The sequence below is a fragment of the Bombina bombina genome, chromosome 2, assembly GCF_027579735.1.
Source record: "Bombina bombina isolate aBomBom1 chromosome 2, aBomBom1.pri, whole genome shotgun sequence".
NCBI classification, from domain to species: Eukaryota; Metazoa; Chordata; class Amphibia; order Anura; family Bombinatoridae; genus Bombina; species Bombina bombina.
The window spans coordinates 34369569-34389352 of NC_069500.1; the positions used below are offsets into that span (position 1 = coordinate 34369569).

At 43.7% G+C, this 19784-nt stretch overlaps 1 protein-coding gene across 4 annotated transcripts in view; it reads right to left on the minus strand.

Annotated features, from left to right (window-relative positions):
- FANCG (FA complementation group G) overlaps positions 1-19784 on the minus strand; it is a 151044-nt gene that overhangs the window by 113801 nt on the left and 17459 nt on the right. For all 4 annotated transcript variants that reach the window (XM_053701003.1, XM_053701002.1, XM_053701000.1 and 1 more), the window contains exons 5-7: positions 6880-7079; positions 4441-4582; positions 211-341 (exon numbers count right to left, since the gene is read on the minus strand). In XM_053701003.1, the coding sequence (XP_053556978.1) occupies positions 211-341; positions 4441-4582; positions 6880-7079 (473 nt within the window). The remainder of the gene's footprint in view (positions 1-210; positions 342-4440; positions 4583-6879; positions 7080-19784) is intronic.

Genomic DNA, 19784 nt, shown 5'->3' on the forward strand with positions numbered 1-19784 from the left:
ATTGGCTGCACAATTTCATTTTAAAAGTGCTCTTCCTGCTCCCTGCTAACTTCACTCTCCCCAGCAATCTCCATTACTTTCTATAGGAGGCATCTCGCTACTCACAGGGACAGACCCCTTTTTTATAGAACTCCCTGAGGGCTGCCCCTGCAAGTGTCCTTGTGGAAAACCAAGTCTGACCTAGTAAAGATTTTAGAACTGGCATTTTACCATCTTGTGAAAACAGCATCCCAGGCAAGTGTATATCTCAGCCAAAATCCTATTGGAGCACTGGCTTCTTGCCGCTTCATGAAGGAAATCAACAGCATTCAAAAGATCTCCTGTATCCATTGCAATAATACCTGGGGAAGAGATTAGCTAAAATGATTCATCAGAAGTGTGACGTGCCTAGCTGTCAATCAAACTGCTACTACAGAAATAAAGTTAACCAAAAGAACTAAAGCTCATGTATAGGGCATAATATTCATAAGAACTTATACTCTTATTTAATATTGAGGTTTCTATTAATTTAAAGAAATATAAACTCAATATTATTAAATGATTAAAGCTATAGAATTACACATTACTATGAGGCTGAGCACAGATTATCACATTTATTAACTGATATCATCAGATATTGCTGCTACAACATTTAATGCAACTTTAGTTCCTATATGTTTTCTTAGTGCCTTTTTTACAACACAATCACATAATGTCTGATATTTATAGATGGGTCTGTATTACATGTTTTCTTTATAGGAATACATTCCGTCATGTAAATAGATTTAGTTTTCTCTCACTTATTTCCTGCTGTGCCACAACATCATGTGCCACTTGCTGCTGGTGTCACACCCATGGCATATAATAGACAACCTTGTATACTGTCCTTGTAGACAATCATATGCTTGTTGTTGGATTTTGACTTTAAAGGGATATAAAACCCAACATTTTTATTTAATAATTCAGATAGAACATATAGTTTTAAACAACTTTCCATTATTATTATTATCGGTTATTTGTAGAGTGCCAACAGATTTTGCAGCGCTATTAACAAAGACTGAGTACAACAAAACAATTATAGGGATCAAATGGGTGCACTGTTGTACTCAGCTCTTAAGAAGGTGATCTACAAACAGCTGGATTCTTAGGCTTACATGCTAAGGGGGTTCAGGGGATAGCAATAAAGGAGAGGAACTGGTATAAAGAAACTTTAGTGTAGGTTGTATGCATCCATGAACAGTAGAGTCTTTAGGGAGCACTTAAAGCTTTCAAAACTAGGGGAGAGTCTTGTGGAGCGAGGCAGAGAGTTCCACAAGATGGGAGCCAGTCTGGAGAAGTCCTGTAGACGGGAGTGCAATGAGGTAACCAGAGAGGAGGAGGTCATGAGCAGAGCGAAGGGGATGGGAGGGAGAGTATCTGGAGACAAGGTCTGAGATATAGGGGGGAGCAGTGCAGTTGAGGGCTTTGTACGTCAGAGTGAGAATTTTGTGTTTGATCCTAGAGGCAAGAGGAAACCAGTGAAGGGATTGGCAGAGAGTTGCAGCAGATGAAGAGCGATGTGTAAGGAAGATGAGAATGGCAGAGGCATTCATTATGGATTGTAAAGGAGCTAGGCGGCAGGTGGGGAGACCAGAGAGTACAGAGTTGCAGTAATCGAGGCGGGAAAGGATGAGAGGAGAGTGGATTAAAATGTTAGTTGTGTCTTGTGTAAGGGAATGTCTAATTTTAGAGATGTTTTTAAGGTGGAAGCGGCAGGCTTTAGCCAAGGACTGAATGTGAGGAGTGAAAGAAAGATCTGAGTCAAATGTGACCCCGAGACATCGGGCATGCGGGATAGGAGTAATGATGGAGTTGTCGAAAGTTATAGAGAGATTGGGGGTGGAGATTTTGGAAGAAGGGGGGAAAATAAGGAGCTAAGTTTTGGAGAGATTCAGCTTGAGGTAATGAGAGGACATCCAGGAAGAGATGTGAGAAAGACAGTTAGTGACACGGGTTAGCAAGGAAGGAGATAGGTCTGGTGCAGAGAAGTAGATTTGGGTGTCGTCGGCATACAAATGATATTGAAAACCGTGGGACTTTATTAGGGAACCTAGTGATGACGTGTAGATTGAGAAGAGAAGGGGACCGAGGACAGAGCCTTGCGGTACTCCAACAGAAAGTGGTGACGGGGCAGAGGAGGCCCCAGAGAAGGCTACACTAAAGGTACGGTTTGACAGGTAGGAAGAGAGCCACGAGAGGGCTGTGTCACAGATGCCGAAGGATTGGAGGGTTTGGCGCAAAAGAGGATGATCAACAGTGTCAAAGGCTGCGGACAGATCAAGGAGGATAAGCAGAGAAGTGGCCTTTTGATTTTGCTGTAAGTAGGTCGTTGGTAACCTTAACAATTGCTGTCCCTGTAGAGTGATGGGGACGAAATCCAGATTGCAGTGGGTCAAGGAGGGAGTTTGATAAGGAAATGGGATAGGCGTGCATATACTAGTTTGTCAAGAAGCTTTGAGGCAAGAGGGAGGAGGGAAATAGGGCGGTAGTTGGATGGGGAGGTAGGATCAAGGGAAGGTTTTTTAGGATAGGTGTGACTAGTGCATGTTTCAGAGATGAGGGAAATATACCGGCGCTGAGGGAGAGGTTGAAAATGTGTGTGAGTATAGGGGAAATGGTAGCAGAGAGGGAGGGGAGTAGCTTTGAGGGGATAGAGTCAAGGGGACAGGTAGTGAGGTGAGAGCGCAGTATAAGTGCCGAAACTTCTTCCATAGTAACAGGGGAGAATGAGCTAAGTTTAAGGTTATGTGGGTTGTGGTTGAGTGAGAGCATTTGAGGGGGTGAGAGAATGGAATTATGTTGAGAACTGATATAGTTTCTGATGGAGTCGATTCTGTAGATGAAGTGGCTGGCAAAGTCTTGAGTTGACAGAGAAGTTGTATTAGGAAGTGGGGGAGGGCGGAGGAGAGTATTGAAAGTGGAGAACAGACGTTTTGCGTTTGAAGAAAGATTAGAGATAAGAGTAGAGAAGTAGTGTTGCTTGTGGAGATTAAGGGCAGAATAGTAGGAGTTCAAGATGAATTTGTAATGAAGAAAATCAGCTGAACTCCTAGATTTTCTCCAGTGCCATCAGCAGTACGGGAACATCTGCGCAGGTACCGTGTCAGAGGAGTATGCCAGGGCTGAGGATGAGTGTGTGATTTCCGAGCTATGGTAAGAGGGGCGAGACTGTCAAGGACGGATGTAAGGGTGGAGTTATAGTGGCAGATTGGTCAGGGAAGGAAAAGGAGGAGAAGGAGGAGAGGTTTGAGGGAATTAGCAAGCTGTTGCTGATCTAATGACATAAGGCTTCTGTGAAGTTTGGTGTGAGGAGTAGAAGGAGGGAGAGTTGTAAGGAGGGAGAGTTGTAGGGAGGGATGATATGTTGCAAGTAAGGAGATGGTGGTCAGAAAGAGGGAGTTTGTGAAGTTTGAGAGAGTGCATCAATAGCTAAAGATCAGGTCAAGGGAGTGACCGTCTATGTGAGTGGGAGAATCAGTCCATTGTAACAGACCGAAAGAGGAAGTGAGTTGCAGAAGTTGTTTTGCAGAGGAGGCAGTGGGATTGTCAAGAGGGATGTTGAAGTCACCAAGAATGAGGGCAGGGGTGTCTGAGGAAAGGAAATAGGGTAGCCAGGCAGCCAAGTGATCTAGAAATAGAGTTGAGGAGCCAGGGGGTCGGTATATGACTGCAACACGTATAGAGAGGGGAGAGAATAAGCGAATCATGTGGGTTTCGAATGAGGGAAAAGTGAGGGAAGAGATGGGATGTATTTGTTGTAAGGTGCAACGAGAGGAAAGTAAAATACCTACACCACCTCCTTGTCTATTACCAGACCTAGGAGTGTGGCTGAAGTGGAGACCCCCATGTGACAGAGCAGCAGTGGATGCTATGTCTAGGGGAGAGAGACAGGTTTCTGTTAGAGTCAGAAGGAGCGAGAGATAAAGAGTTCATTATCAATTTTTTTTTGTTTTCTTGTTATCCTTTGTTGAAAACCAGGAAGGTAAGTTCAGGAGTGTGCACGAGTCTGCAGCACTATATGGCATCAGTTTGGCAACAGTGTTATACATTAGAAAGAGCACTAGATGGCAGCACTATTTCCTGTCATGCAGTGCCCCAGACATGTGCACGCTAACTACCTAAGTATCTCTTCAAAAAAGAATAACATGAGAACAAAGCAAATGTGATAGAAGAAGTAAGATGGAAACTTTTTAAAATTGTATTCTCTATCTGAATCATGAAAGAAAAATTTGGGTTACATGTCCCTTTAATTCTACATTATAAAGTATAAGCCCAGTCATATTCTTTAAATATTAAAATGAAGAAATCCAAAACCTATATAAAACAAGAAGAAAATATTTATCAACAGCGCGTACATTACAATACACCGTCACGATGACTTTAAAAGACTTAAATCGGGATATTGATGTCAGCAGGCGTTACCTTGTAAGAAAGCAGCAGACGTGCACAGAACATCCTTAAGGTGCTGAGCCGTCTGTGCGGTGTGACGATCAGTGCTCTCATCAGGCGCTCTCCAAGACCTGATCAGCACCGTCAGCTGCTCGTTTAAAGCACCAGAAGAAACCTAAAGAGCAGAAAATAGTTCTGTTGTTCCAAGAGGCCGCTGTTCTATTACCGACATGATTTTTTATGGGGCTTTATCGGTACGTGTGGACTTTTGCAAGAAAACAAATAATTAATTGGAAGTTAAAGAAGCAAATGATAAATAAATTAAAAATATAATTGAATAAGTAATATGCAATAGGAAATGTTAATCTAGAATTACAGCATACTGTATATAACAGTATAGCTCTGTTATAGTGCATTAAAGGGACATTAAACACTTAGGTTACTTTCTCTGCTGTGGCCAATTAGAGACAGTTTTAAATAGTTATAAAGTATATTGCAGAGATTTTTTTTTATAAAGAAAGTATATTGCGGAGTTATATATATATATATATATATATATATATATATATACACACACACACACACATATATACATACACATGATTTATCATTTTATATTACCATCTCAAGGTGTTTAATGTTTATCTTTATAGTTGATTGATGTGTCCCTTTCATTGGTCATTTTTAATTGGGTTGGAAATTAAATATCTGTCATATTATTATTTCAATTTACTTCTATTATCAAATTTGCTTCATTCTCGGGGTATTGTTTGCTGAAGGAGCAGCAATGCACAACTAGGAGCTAAACACGTCAGGTGAACCAATGACAAAGGGCATACATGTGCAGCCACCAATCAGCAGCTAGCTCCCAGTAGTGCATTGCTGCTGCTACCTAGGTATGCTTTTCAATAAATATCCAAAGAGAATGAAGCAAATTAGATAACTCAAACACAAAAACACCACACACACACACACTACTTACCACACAAACACCACTCACACCGTACACACACTACTCACCACACACAAACACCACTCACCACACACAAACACCACTCAACACACACTACTCACCACTCAACACACACTACACACCACAAAAACACCAAACACCACTCACCACACAAACACCACCCACCACACAAACATCACACACAAACACCACTCACACCGTACACACACTACTCACCACACACAAACACCACTCACCACACACAAACACCACTCAACACACACTACTCACCACTCAACACACACTACACACCACAAAAACACCAAACACCACTCACCACACAAACACCACCCACCACACAAACACCATTCACCACACAATCACCACACACAAACACCACTCACCACACACAAACACCACTCACCACACACAAACACCACTCAACACACACTACTCACCACTCAACACACACTACACACCACTCAACACACACTACACACCACTCAACACACACTACACACCACAAAAACACCAAACACCACTCACCACACAAACACCACCCACCACACAAACACCATTCACCACACAAACATCACACACAAACACCACTCACTACACAAACACACTACTCTACGCACAAACATCACACACACACAAATACCACTCACCACACAAACACCACTCACCACATACGCAGATAAGATATTCTGCTTGAAACAGATCAATCTTGTTTCAGGCATCAAAAACGCTTACAAAAGCCTACTAGAAAATGATTTTCTGATGGATTAGAAAAACATTACATTTTGGTAAAGTTAAAAAAGCACAAACCTTCTGGAAACCCGTGCAATAATAACTGGGATTTCCAATCATTCTAAACTTCTAAAGGAATGGAATAAGCTCTTTAAACTGAGGATATTTGTATTTATTAAGGGATTAATGTGCCCATTTTTTGTTTTTTTTTGGAAGAAAATCTTAGGATATATAGACCATTATAAGTTACCGATTTATTAAAGAATGTTATTAATCATTCTGCACTTTGTTCTACAGTGAATTCATACAGAGCTTCACACCATCAGTTCATTACAAATGGCTACACAGTATAAGGTAAAATGACAATTAACATGTTTGCTCTATCTGAATCATGAAAGTTTCATTTTGACTGTAGTATCTTTTTAACTGTTTTTTTTTTTTTTTAAGGTTAAACAAAAAGTTTATACAAGACATAAAAAACTTCTTAAAGGGCCATTACAGTCCAAAAATAGGATGCTCTAATTTGTTACAGCATGTCATTTTAAGACTAGCAACCAGAAAAGGGTTAAACACATAGTAGAAGTACCACTTGGGACCCGTAAAGCACTGCTGGTCCTGAGCGGAAACTGCCACTGACCCAATAGCTAGTCGCACAAGCTACCTGTTAAACACAGAGGTGCAGGGTCGCTACTCTTACAATTCCTTTAATGGTCCTTTAAGTAATAACTTATAAAAATAACTTGCACAACACAAGTTCCACATCTTCTTACGTCAGGACAGGAAGTTAAAAACCGAAACAGATTGTGGACATCATGCAGCTGGTTCCTTGACAGCCAAAGAGCGCCCTGAAGTGCGGCCAGTCTGTGCAGCGATGCGGACAGGTCCGGAGAAATCTCAGCACAGAGTATCCTCTGCCAAAGTGCAGAGTTGCTCATCGCTTTATCTCTGTCCAGACGCTGAGTTTCAAGCACTGTAAAAAAATGTAAAATCATTCTCTTCCTTTAGTGCACCATGATATACAACTTTACCCAATTCACCAATTATCACTGTAATGCACTGTTTATTTGTAAAAAGACTTAAACTGTGGTCACTACATGTCTCACTTAGGCCTAGATTTGGAGTTTGGCGGTAGATGGGTTGTTAACGCTACGCGGGCTTTTTTCTGGCCGCACCATAAAATTAACTCTGGTATCGAGAGTCCAAAAAAATGCTACGTTAGGCTCCAAAAAAGGAGCGTAGAGCATTTTTACCGCAAATGCAACTCTCGATACCAGAGTTGCTTACGGACGCGGCCAGCCTCAAAAACGTGCTCGTGCACGATTCCCCCATAGGAAACAATGGGGCTGTTTGAGCTGAAAAAAAACCTAACACCTGCAAAAAAGCAGCGTTCAGCTCCTAACGCAGCCCCATTGTTTGCTATGGGGAAACACTTCCTACGTCTGCACCTAACACCCTAACATGTACCCCGAGTCTAAACACCCCTAACCTTACACTTATTAACCCCTATTCTGCCGCCCCCGCTATCGCTGACCCCTGCATATTATTTTTAACCCCTAATCTGCCGCTCCGTAAACCGCCGCTACTTACATTATCCCTATGTACCCCTAATCTGCTGCCCCTAACACCGCCGACCCCTATATTATATTTATTAACCCCTAATCTTCCCCCCTCAACGTCGCCTCCACCTGCCTACACTTATTAACCCCTAATCTGCCGAGCGGACCGCACCGCTACTATAATAAATGTATTAACCCCTAATCCGCCTCACTAACCCTATCATAAATAGTATTAACCCCTAATCTGCCCTCCCTAACATCGCCGACACCTAACTTCAATTATTAACCCCTAATCTGACGACCGGAGCTCACCGCTACTATAATTAATGGATTAACCCCTAAAGCTAAGTCTAACCCTAACACTAACACCCCCCTAACTTAAATATAATTTACATCTAACGAAATTAATTAACTCTTATTAAATAAATTATTCCTATTTAAAGCTAAATACTTATCTGTAAAATACATCCTAATATAGCTACAATATAAATTATAATTATATTATAGCTATTTTAGGATTAATATTTATTTTACAGGCAACTTTGTAATTATTTTAACCAGGTACAATAGCTATTAAATAGTTAAGAACTATTTAATAGTTACCTAGTTAAAATAATAACAAAATTACCTGTAAAATAAATCCTAACCTAAGTTATAATTAAACCTAACACTACCCTATCAATAAATTAATTAAATAAAATACCTACAATTACCTACAATAAAACCTAACACTACACTATCAATAAATAAATTAAATACAATTCCTACAAATAACTACAATTACATAAACTAACTAAAGTACAAAAAATAAAAAAGAACTAAGTTACAAAAAATAAAAAAATATTTACAAACATAAGAAAAATATTACAACAATTTTAAACTAATTACACCTACTCTAAGCCCCCTAATAAAATAACAAAGACCCCCAAAATAAAAAAATGCCCTACCCTATTCTAAATTAATAAAGTTAAAAGCTCTTTTACCTTACCAGCCCTGAACAGGGCCCTTTGCGGGGCATGCCCCAAGAAAATCAGCTCTTTTGCCTGTAAAAAAAAACATACAATACCCCCCCCCCAACATTACAACCCACCACCCACATACCCCTAATCTAACCCAAACCCCCCTTAAATAAACCTAACACTAAGCCCCTGAAGATCTTCCTACCTTGTCTTCACCTCAACAGGTATCACCGATCCGTCCTGGCATCCGGTGCTGAAGAGGTCCAGAAGAGGCTCCAAAGTCTTCCTCCTATCCGGCAAGAAGAGGACATCCGGACCGGCAAACATCTTCATCCAAGCGGCATCTTCGATCTTCTTCCATCCGGTGCGGAGCGGGTCCATGTTGAAGCAGCCGACGCGGATCCATCCTCTTCTTTCGGCGTCTCCCGACGAATGACAGTTCCTTTAAGGGACGTCATCCAAGATGGCGTCCCTCGAATTCCGATTGGCTGATAGGATTCTATCAGCCAATCGGAATTAAGGTAGGAATATTCTGATTGGCTGATGGAATCAGCCAATCAGAATCAAGTTCAATCCGATTGGCTGAGCCAATCAGCCAATCAGATTGAGCTCGCATTCTATTGGCTGTTCCGATCAGCCAATAGAATGCGAGCTCAATCTGATTGGCTGATTGGATCAGCCAATCGGATTGAACTTGATTCTGATTGGCTGATTCCATCAGCCAATCAGAATATTCCTACCTTAATTCCGATTGGCTGATAGAATCCTATCAGCCAATCGGAATTCGAGGGACGCCATCTTGGATGACGTCCCTTAAAGGAACCGTCATTCGTCGGGAGACGCCGAAAGAAGAGGATGGATCCGCGTCGGCTGCTTCAACATGGACCCGCTCCGCACCGGATGGAAGAAGATCGAAGATGCCGCTTGGATGAAGATGTTTGCCGGTCCGGATGTCCTCTTCTTGCCGGATAGGAGGAAGACTTTGGAGCCTCTTCTGGACCTCTTCAGCACCGGATGTTAGGACGGATCGGTGATACCTGTTGAGGTGAAGACAAGGTAGGAAGATCTTCAGGGGCTTAGTGTTAGGTTTATTTAAGGGGGGTTTGGGTTAGATTAGGGGTATGTGGGTGGTGGGTTGTAATGTTGGGGGGGGGGGATATTGTATGTTTTTTTTTACAGGCAAAAGAGCTGATTTTCTTGGGGCATGCCCCGCAAAGGGCCCTGTTCAGGGCTGGTAAGGTAAAAGAGCTTTTAACTTTATTAATTTAGAATAGGGTAGGGCATTTTTTTATTTTGGGGGTCTTTGTTATTTTATTAGGGGGCTTAGAGTAGGTGTAATTAGTTTAAAATTGTTATAATATTTTTCTTATGTTTGTAAATATTTTTTTATTTTTTGTACTTTAGTTAGTTTATGTAATTGTAGTTATTTGTAGGAATTGTATTTAATTAATTTATTTATTGATAGTGTAGTGTTAGGTTTTATTGTAGGTAATTGTAGGTATTTTATTTAATTAATTTATTGATAGGGTAGTGTTAGGTTTAATTATAACTTAGGTTAGGATTTATTTTACAGGTAATTTTGTTATTATTTTAACTAGGTAACTATTAAATAGTTCTTAACTATTTAATAGCTATTGTACCTGGTTAAAATAATTACAAAGTTGCCTGTAAAATAAATATTAATCCTAAAATAGCTATAATATAATTATAATTTATATTGTAGCTATATTAGGATGTATTTTACAGGTAAGTATTTAGCTTTAAATAGGAATAATTTATTTAATAAGAGTTAATTTCGTTAGATGTAAATTATATTTAAGTTAGGGGGGTGTTAGTGTTAGGGTTAGACTTAGCTTTAGGGGTTAATCCATTAATTATAGTAGCGGTGAGCTCCGGTCGTCAGATTAGGGGTTAATAATTGAAGTTAGGTGTCGGCGATGTTAGGGAGGGCAGATTAGGGGTTAATACTATTTATGATAGGGTTAGTGAGGCGGATTAGGGGTTAATAACTTTATTATAGTAGCGCTCAGGTCCGCTCGGCAGATTAGGGGTTAATAAGTGTAGGCAGGTGTCGGCGACGTTGAGGGGGGCAGATTAGGGGTTAATAAATATAATATAGGGGTCGGCGGTGTTAGGGGCAGCAGATTAGGGGTACATAAGGATAACGTAGGTGGCGGCGCTTTGCGGTCGGCAGATTAGGGGTTAATTATTGTAAGTAGCTGGCGGCGACGTTGTGGGGGGCAGGTTAGGGGTTAATAAATATAATACAGGGGTCGGCGGGGTTAGGGGCAGCAGATTAGGGGTACATAAGTATAACGTAGGTGGCGGTCGGCAGATTAGGGGTTAAAAAAATTTAATCGAGTTGCGATTGTAGGGGTACATAGGTAGTTTATGGGTGTTAGTGTACTTTAGGGTACAGTAGTTAAGAGCTTTATGAACCGGCGTTAACCCAGAAAGCTCTTAACTCCTGCTTTTTTTCTGCGGCTGGAGTTTTGTCGTTAGAGCTCTAACGCTCACTTCAGAAACGACTCTAAATACCGGCGTTAGGAAGATCCCATTGAAAAGATAGGATACGCAATTTACGTAAGGGGATCTGCGGTATGGAAAAGTCACGGCTGAAAAGTGAGCGTTAGACCCTATTTTGAGTGACTCCAAATACCGGTGGTAGCCTAAAACCAGCGTTAGGAGCCTCTAACGCTGGTTTTCATGGCTACCGCCAAACTCTAAATCTAGGCCCTAATCTCTTTAATATATCTGGGTTATTCTGGAGTGTGGATGTAGGCTCCTCTATCTGCATCAAAGAATTGTCCAACAAATATAAACATACTGAAGTTCAGAGATTTCTATGAAATAAATTACAAAGGAGAAGATATGGGGTACATGAAAACAAGGTTCATATTTAGTGGTCTTGTAAACATATTAAAGTCAAGTTAAACACTAAATACATTTAGGACTAGATTACAAGTGCAGCACTAAATTATTGCACGCCCGCAAAGAGGCCATGTCACGGGAGACCAGCACTCTATACCATTGTTCAACTGGGATCATTTCAATGAGCAAAACGAATGGTAAAATAAATTGTACTTTATTCACTAAAAATAGGCAAACACACAGAAGTACACAAAATACAGAAAGAACACACTCACTTTGGGGCTGGGAGAAAAACTACCCTGTCCTATCAGCCACAGTCAGTAGAATCCAGATAAATACAAATAGTCCTCTTGCACAGTCTTGTTATAGTCCCTTAGAGAGCTCTTGGGTAATTGACCCCTGTATAGTTCAGGCAACTTGGAATAACTCTTTTTTCCCACAAGTGGTTTTGATAAACTGCCCATCTCTCTTGTCAGCTCACAACATGCCCCCTAGCAATGATCTTAGCAACCAATCGTAACCCAGCACACAGAGGGGCATCACTGTTAACAACTGTCCGTCCCACCCCCTGATCACATGCTCAGATTGTAGTCAGTTTGGCTGAGGATGTACAAATGCAGCCTTTTGAAGTGCCAGATCTGAGGGTAATAGATGAACCAGATAGCACTTTTGCCCCTAGAAGATTTACTGCCATGAGTAATTAACTCTCTGCTTTGAAGCAGCCTGCTCAGATACTTAAATCAGTCTTTTAAGCAGAGACTGTGAAAATCTTTCTTTGTACACTGCCTTGTGACATCATTTGTACAAATATCAATACACCACTGTTATTGACATACATGCATGAAAGGCAAGCCCCAAAACACAGAATAAGAGAAACCATGTGGGCTCTTCCGTCACACCTTCTCCTAAGATGAGAGCAATGTTACGACCACCTCATCCAGCGGTTTAACTCGCCCGACCCTGCATGTGGCAAATGGCTCATTGGGGCTGTCCTGTCTGGAGAGTCCATCCGCATTTCCATGCTCACTGCCTTTTTTGTTCTGATTAGAAAAATTTAATTCTTGTAATGCCAAACTCCAGGAAAAACAAAGCAGAAGAGAAGGGCGCCTCCTAGTGTAGCCAATCTTTCAAAAGTGGAATAAATGAAGTGCAAACATACTCACAATGTTAAAAGGCAGAGATAATGCCTAGGAGAACGGTCTGGGAACTTCACAGTGTCCCAGCAGACTGTGCACCGGACTATGGCTGCTCCTCCCAAAACAGAATGTGTGTCTGTGATCTGAAAGTTATGAGAAAAACAAGAGGGCGACCCCTAGTGCAAATCAATTGAGGACATGAAATGGATATCGGCTTGTGCTGACAAACTCCAGGGCAGGAATTTACCGTTCTCCCCAGACACCCTTTGCAGCCAGCTCAGGGGGTTGTGATCCGTGATCACAGTGAAGGTCCGGCTGTACAAATAGGGCTGCAGTTTGCATAGCGCCCACACTATGGCCAAACATACCTTCTCAATAGTGGCATAAGCCACTTCTCTGGGTAGCAGTTTCCTGCTCAAATACACCACGAGGTGTTCACTCCCCTCCTCCCCCACCTGGCTGAGCACAGCCCCTATGCCATAGTCCGAGACATCGGTCTGCACCAAGAATTTCTTGCTGTAGTCCGGTGCGGCTAAAATTGGAGCACTAGCCAGCGCGGTCTTCAGCACCTCAAAAGGAGTTTTCAAAGGCGGGAGACCAGGCTACCAGAATGGGGCGTCGCTTTTGGGTCAGATCTGTCAGGGGTTTGGGCAGGGCACTATACAGGGGCACAAATTTCCTGCAATACCCTGCGGTGCCTAGGAAAGCTATAACTTGCTTTTTTGTTTTTGGCACTGGCCACTGAATGAGGCTTCCAACTTAACACTGGTTCTGGCTTCAGGTGCCCACCTCCCCCGGTGTCCTAGGTACAATACCTCTGCCATACCCACTTGACATTTGGTTGGTTTCAGGGTCAGCCCAGCTTCTTGGATCTGATTAAGCACCGCAGCTACATGTACTAAATGGGTCTCCCACAAACTACTAAACACCGCAATGTCATCCAAGTATGCCCGAGCATACCCCTGCATCCTCTCTAGTAAGCGATTGACCAGGCATTGGAAGGTAGCCGGGGTATTCCTCATTCCAAATGGCATCACTACAAATTCATAGAGGCCACTTGGAGCGATAAATGCAGACTTCTCCCTAGCCTCTGGGGTCAGCAGAATCTGCCAGTAGCCTTTGCTCAGATCCATAGTAGTCAGATACCTTGCCCCCGCAAGCTCATCCAGCAGCTCATCCATGCGGGGCATGGGGTAGGCATCTGACACCGTCTGAGCATTGAGCTGGCGATAGTCCACACAGAACCGCGTGGTTCCACCCTTCTTAGGTACCAGGACAACCGGGCTAGCCCAAGGACTCGGAGACGGTCTAATTACCCCTAGGGAAAGCATCTCCTCTACTTCCCTCTCTATACTGCCTTTCACTTCTGTGGATGCCCGATAGGCACACTTATGCAGAGGTTTCTGATCACCAGTCTCTACTGGGTGATCAGTAATATGCGTCCTGCCTGGCTTGTCCGTGAACACAGCCCTATACTGTTCTAACATAGCTTGCGCTTGCACACTCTGCTGCGCACTAAGCTGGGTCCCTATCTCAACCTGGGTCACTGTGCCCCCCCTGCCTAGCTTCCCCTAGGAGGTCAGGTAGAACATTGCTCGCCGGGTCCCCCATTGGTAGGCTACAGATAGCCATCACCGATTCCACACTCGGTGCAAAATACTCCTTAAAGTGAAGGTAAACTTCGCCTGATTCGATTAGTGGCAATGTAAATACTTATAAAATTAGAGGAACTTTAATTCATCATTTTAATTATTTTATTATATTTACCAAGTTATAAGCTTGTTTCTTTGCAATTTCGAATCTTTTCCAAACAGCCCGTTTTTGTTTTTTTTTGGTCCGGTCACGTTCTTGAACCAGCCAATAGTGAGTCTGGCCTTTAGGCGGCCGTCATTTGACGTCAGAACAATGCTGTAAGTTGTGCGTATGCGTTGGCATTATTTCCTTATACTTCCTACCCGGGCTCGCTCCAGTTTAGCGCATGCGCAATTAGGAAAGAGAACAGCAAACATTGACTCCGTCCTCTATTTAAAAACAAATTGAAACAGTTACTGCGGCTTCAACCTGTTTTGTTACATATCGAACAAGCGCTTCACTTTCTTTTCATTCTATCGCAAGTAAGTCATTTTTTTTAACTTTGCAAACACTTTCACTCATGCAGGCGCAAATAGAAGAGAAGCCGAGGTGTGCGCATGCGCACTTTGTCAGGCAATCGAGAGCGCGCATTTGATGTACGTATAGAGCGGGTGGGACCGCTCTGTACGTAAGAGACTGTAAAATCCGGAAATTGATGGAGGGAGGAGCGAAGACCAGCAAAATACGTAAAAATCATTAGTTATAAATACAATAATATAGATTGAAACAATTAAAAAAAAAATAGGGATCACACTATATAGTATGTCAGTAATATAGTAAAGGTGAGAAAACCGGCAAACTTTACCTTCACTTTAAGCATATTTATGTGATAGGTACCTGTCCTTCCTGTCTTGCTATCTAACTATACAACATAGTTGCACTCATTCATCGCTCAGAGGACTGGGTAAGGTCTAGACCAGGCCGCCATTAGTTTGTTCTGCTGAGTGGGTTTTAGAACAAGCACTTGCTGACCTGGGATGAATGTCCGGCTATAAGCATGCTGGTCATACCAAGCTTTCTGCTTGGTCTGAGCCTCCCTGAGATTAGCCTGTGCCAACCCCATAAACCATTCCAACCGGTCTCTGAGATCTACCACATACTGGAGCAGACACATCAGTAGTGGTAGTCTCTCCTTCCCATACGGAATAAGTTGAGAGGTCCCACACCCTGCGCCCAATATAGCAGCTCAAAGGGAGAGAACCTGGTAGATTCTTGGGATACCTCTTGGTATGAGATCAGCAAATGCTGCAGGTGAATCTCCCAGTCCTTCCCTTCAGCCTCCATAAAAGCTTGCAGCGTCTGCTTCAGAGTACCATTGAACCGATCAGACAACCCGTTAGTTTGGGGGTGGTAAGGGGTCGTGCGCTGGTGCTTCACCCTGCACGCCTCCCAGAGACACTGTAGCAATTCACCTAGTCTTGTAAAAATCTTTAACAGTGCCTTAGCCACTGCCTTAGCATCAATGGAGGCAAGCGCTACAGCCTCAGGGTACCGGGTGGCAAAATCCACCACCGTGAGGATATAGCGTTTGCCCGACCAACTAGGAATCATAAGGGGGTCACACTAAATCCATAGCTACCTGCTGAAATGGTTCCCCAATTGCCGGTAACAGGACTAGGGGTGCCTTTACACAATCGTCTGCCTTACCCACTCACTGGCAGGCATCACAGGACCGGCAAAACTCTGCCACAGTCCTGGATGCCCCCGGCCAGTAGTATCGCTGCAATAGCTGGGTTCTCGTGAGAGTCACCCCCTGATGCCCTGCTAGTGGTATGGAGTGGGGTACTTGTAACAACTGTTGCCTATACTTCATGGGGACCACTAACTGTCGCCTACCAGTCCAGACTCTATCTAGACCCACATTTGTCTGCTCCCTATAAAGAAGCACACGGTGCCATAAGATCCGGTCTGACCCCCCAGCAGAGGTCTCGGATGCCCGAAATCTCATGCCCTCCAAACTGGGATCAGACGGCACCGCATCCCTAAACTGTGTCCCTAATTCTGGCCATCCACCCTTAGTCTCTAAGTCGGGGGACACAGGGACAGGTAACAGGGAAGGTAAGTCAGGGGGCTCTAATGACATATCTGCCTGGTCTCCGCAGAGACCTCTGGAACTGTTGATCCCAAATGCAGGGGGACGACGGGTTCTGTATTGGTAATCCTTGCTGCAACAGGAGCCAGCTCCTTGGTAAATACACGTCACATGCCCTAGATCATTGCCAAGTAGAACCTCTGCATCAATCCAGGTAATACACCCATCTCCCTCATGCCTCTTCTAGCTCCCCAATCCAAAAAGACCCTGGCAATTTAGAGGGGCCGCGGTCCTCCATCTGGCATGGTCACTTGCATCCCAGGCCAGGGTGACGGTGGCACCAGAGTCCAAAAAAACGTCTGCTGGTCGGTCCCCAATAGTCACCGTTCGTAGATGCTTCTGCTGGACATTGTTGGGCTGCATCCCAACTAGTGCAGCCTGATGCCCTTCCGTCTCTGCTGTGGGGCCCTAAGGGCAAAGTACAGATCTGCCGTCGCCTCCCTCAGGGTTGGTGCCACGGTAGCACTTGGTTCCTCTGTGTGTGCCCAGCTGGGGTGCTTTTCCCCTGACTGGGTACCCTGTAGTTGTCCCAATCTGGTCGGATGTGACCCACTTTATTGCAATGGCAACACTGCCGCTCTGCAGCTTTAGGGGCACCCTCTTCAGCTGGCTTGGGTGCCCATGGAGCGGTATTTGTAATTCCTTTAGCTGGCACAGTCACATGTTTAGGAGTCAGTTTTATGGGAATTACTGCGCGACTGACCACAAACTCACCCGCCAGCTTAGCAGCTTCCATATGGGTTTTAGGTTTACGGTCAAAAACCCATGCCCTCACGTCCGAGGGGCACTGCTGCAAAAGTTGTTCTTGGAACATTAAGCCCAGCATAGTGTGGTATTTATGGACTCCACATCCCTCCACCCACTGAGTCACATACAAGGCCATGCGAGCCCCATATTCCACGTAGGACTCTTGGGGTAACTTTTCCTCAGTCCTGAACTTGCCCCTGTAAGCTTCTGGGTTGAGTGCATACTGCGTCAAGATCATAGCCTTCACATGGCCATAATCATCCCCATCCTCGCCAGGGATGGACTGCAAAGTCCTTTTAGCATTCTCAGATAACAATGGGCTTAGTCTCAAAACCCAATCCCGGGGTGGCACACGGTATCTCCGACACGGAGTCTCAAAATCTCTTAAGAACCCATCGATCTGATCTGTCCCATCGACAAATTTTCCCATCCGTACTCCCCAAAACAAGTCCATACGTATCCAGACGCTTACCCTCACCCACCCCATTTCCTTCACCACCAGGGCTGGATTAATCTCCTGCACCCCGGGTTGTCTGCCGGCTGCTGCCACTGCAGCTGAGGGACCCTTCCCCTCCGGACAAGCAAATCCTGCTTCATGAGCTTCCAAGTCCTGCTCCAGCTCTGTCTTGGACCAACCGTCCATTGGTAGCCCATAGCTGCTACACAATCCTGGTGCGGTCCCATGATCGGAATCGGCCTGACGGCTGGTCCGTGTTCGCCTGCTGGCACTAAGCTAAGTGACAGAGAACCTGTGCCTTTCCTAATATGTGTAACGTGTAAAAGTCACTATTCGTTTTGAGGGCTTGCAATCTGCAAGCTCTCTTTTATGTTAGATCCCGCAGGATTTTAAACATAAAAGCTCAATGATCCCGCCGCTGCCACCATTAATTTCCTTTTAGAGCCCGTCAAGGGAGACCAGCACTCTATACCGTTGTTTAACTGGGATCATTTCAATGAGCAAATCGAATGGTGAAATAAATTGTACTTTATTTACTAAAAATAGGCAAACACACAGAAGTACACAAAATACAGAAAGAACACACTCACTTTGGGGCTGGGAGAAAAACTACCCTGGTTTATCAGCAGAAGTCAGTAGAATCCCGGTAAATACAAATAGTCCTCTTGCACAGTCTTGTTATAGTCCCTTAGAGAGCTCTTGGGTAATTGACCCCTGTATAGTTCAGGCAACTTGGAATAACTCTACTTTTTCCCACGCAAAGTGGTTTTGAAAAACTGCCCATCTCTCTTGTCAGCTCACAACATGTCCCTTAGCGATGATCTTAGCAACCAATCGTAACCCAGCACACAGAGGGGCATCACTGTTAACAGCTGTCCGTCCCACCCCCTGATCACATGCTCAGATTGTAGTCAGTCTGGCTGAGGATGTACAAATGCAGCCTTTTGAAGTGCCAGATCTGAGGGTAATAGATGGACCAGGTACCACTTTTGTCCCTAGAAGATTTACTGCCATGAGTAATTAACTCTCTGCTTTGAAGCAGCCTGCTCAGATATGTAAATCAGTATTTTAAGCAGAGACTGTGAAAATCTTTCTTTGTACACTGCCTTGTGACATCATTTGTACAAATAGCAATACACCACTGTTATTGACATACATGCATGAGAGGCAAGCCCCAAAACACAGAATAAAAGAAACCATGTGAGCCCAACCCCCCCCCCCATCAGTGAGCCTGGGCACCCACTCCTCCGTCACAGGCAAATCTGCCCGTTTGCGGGCCTGCAATAATTAACCAGTCATTAAAAGTGGCTGGTTATTGCTACTAAGATCTCGCGGTAGCAATTAGCGCTTATAAAATTAACCAGAGATCAGATCTCTGGTTAATTTTTTAAATGTTCCTCAAATGCCCCCAAAATCAAGTGTTAGTTTTCATTTAAAAAAAAATAAATGTTTTGGGGGGGAGGCTAAAATCAGCGGCTGTGGGGTGTTGGAAACGAAACGGCACTGAATAATGCCTTTACATTGTGGTCTATGGGAACTGTGTGTTCCCAGTAAATATGCTTATATAACAAGTGAAAAGGCAAACACTAGTAAGCTCAGCTCCAGCCCGATCAAGACGCTTCTTTAATACACGTGTGCAATGGCCCAATTCAACAAAAATGGCAATCAGTGCGCTATCAATGGAAAGTCAACAGCATGAACACAACACAGACTGGACATGTAGAACTGAACATTCCCGTGGCCGGACTTTTAGCCGACAGACACTTGGCCGACGGACACTTGGCCGACGGACATTTGGCCGAAACACAAGTGGCTGTCAGATAACAGTCCGGCACGAGATAGATAGATTTGATAGATAGATACATAGATTAGATAGATAGATCAATAGATGCAATAGATACATTAGATAGATACGATAGATAAATAGATAGATTTGATAGATAGATAATTTCCCAGACAGAGAATTACAAAACGTGCGGCCTGGGACTCATGGTAAGGTTCCCAGAGGCAGTTGCAGCGCCCGAGGCTCTGATTAGAACAGAGCACTCTGGAAGGTATCTGCCCTCGGCCGAAATCGGAACATTCTTTAGCTTTCTGTCTGTCAGCCAAATGTCCGTCGGCCAAATGTCCTAGCACCGAACATTCCGTGCAGCACTTTGGTCACAGACTCCCCACTACTTGGCACTTACAGACTTGTTGGGAAACAACTCTGCTCAGCTTACCAC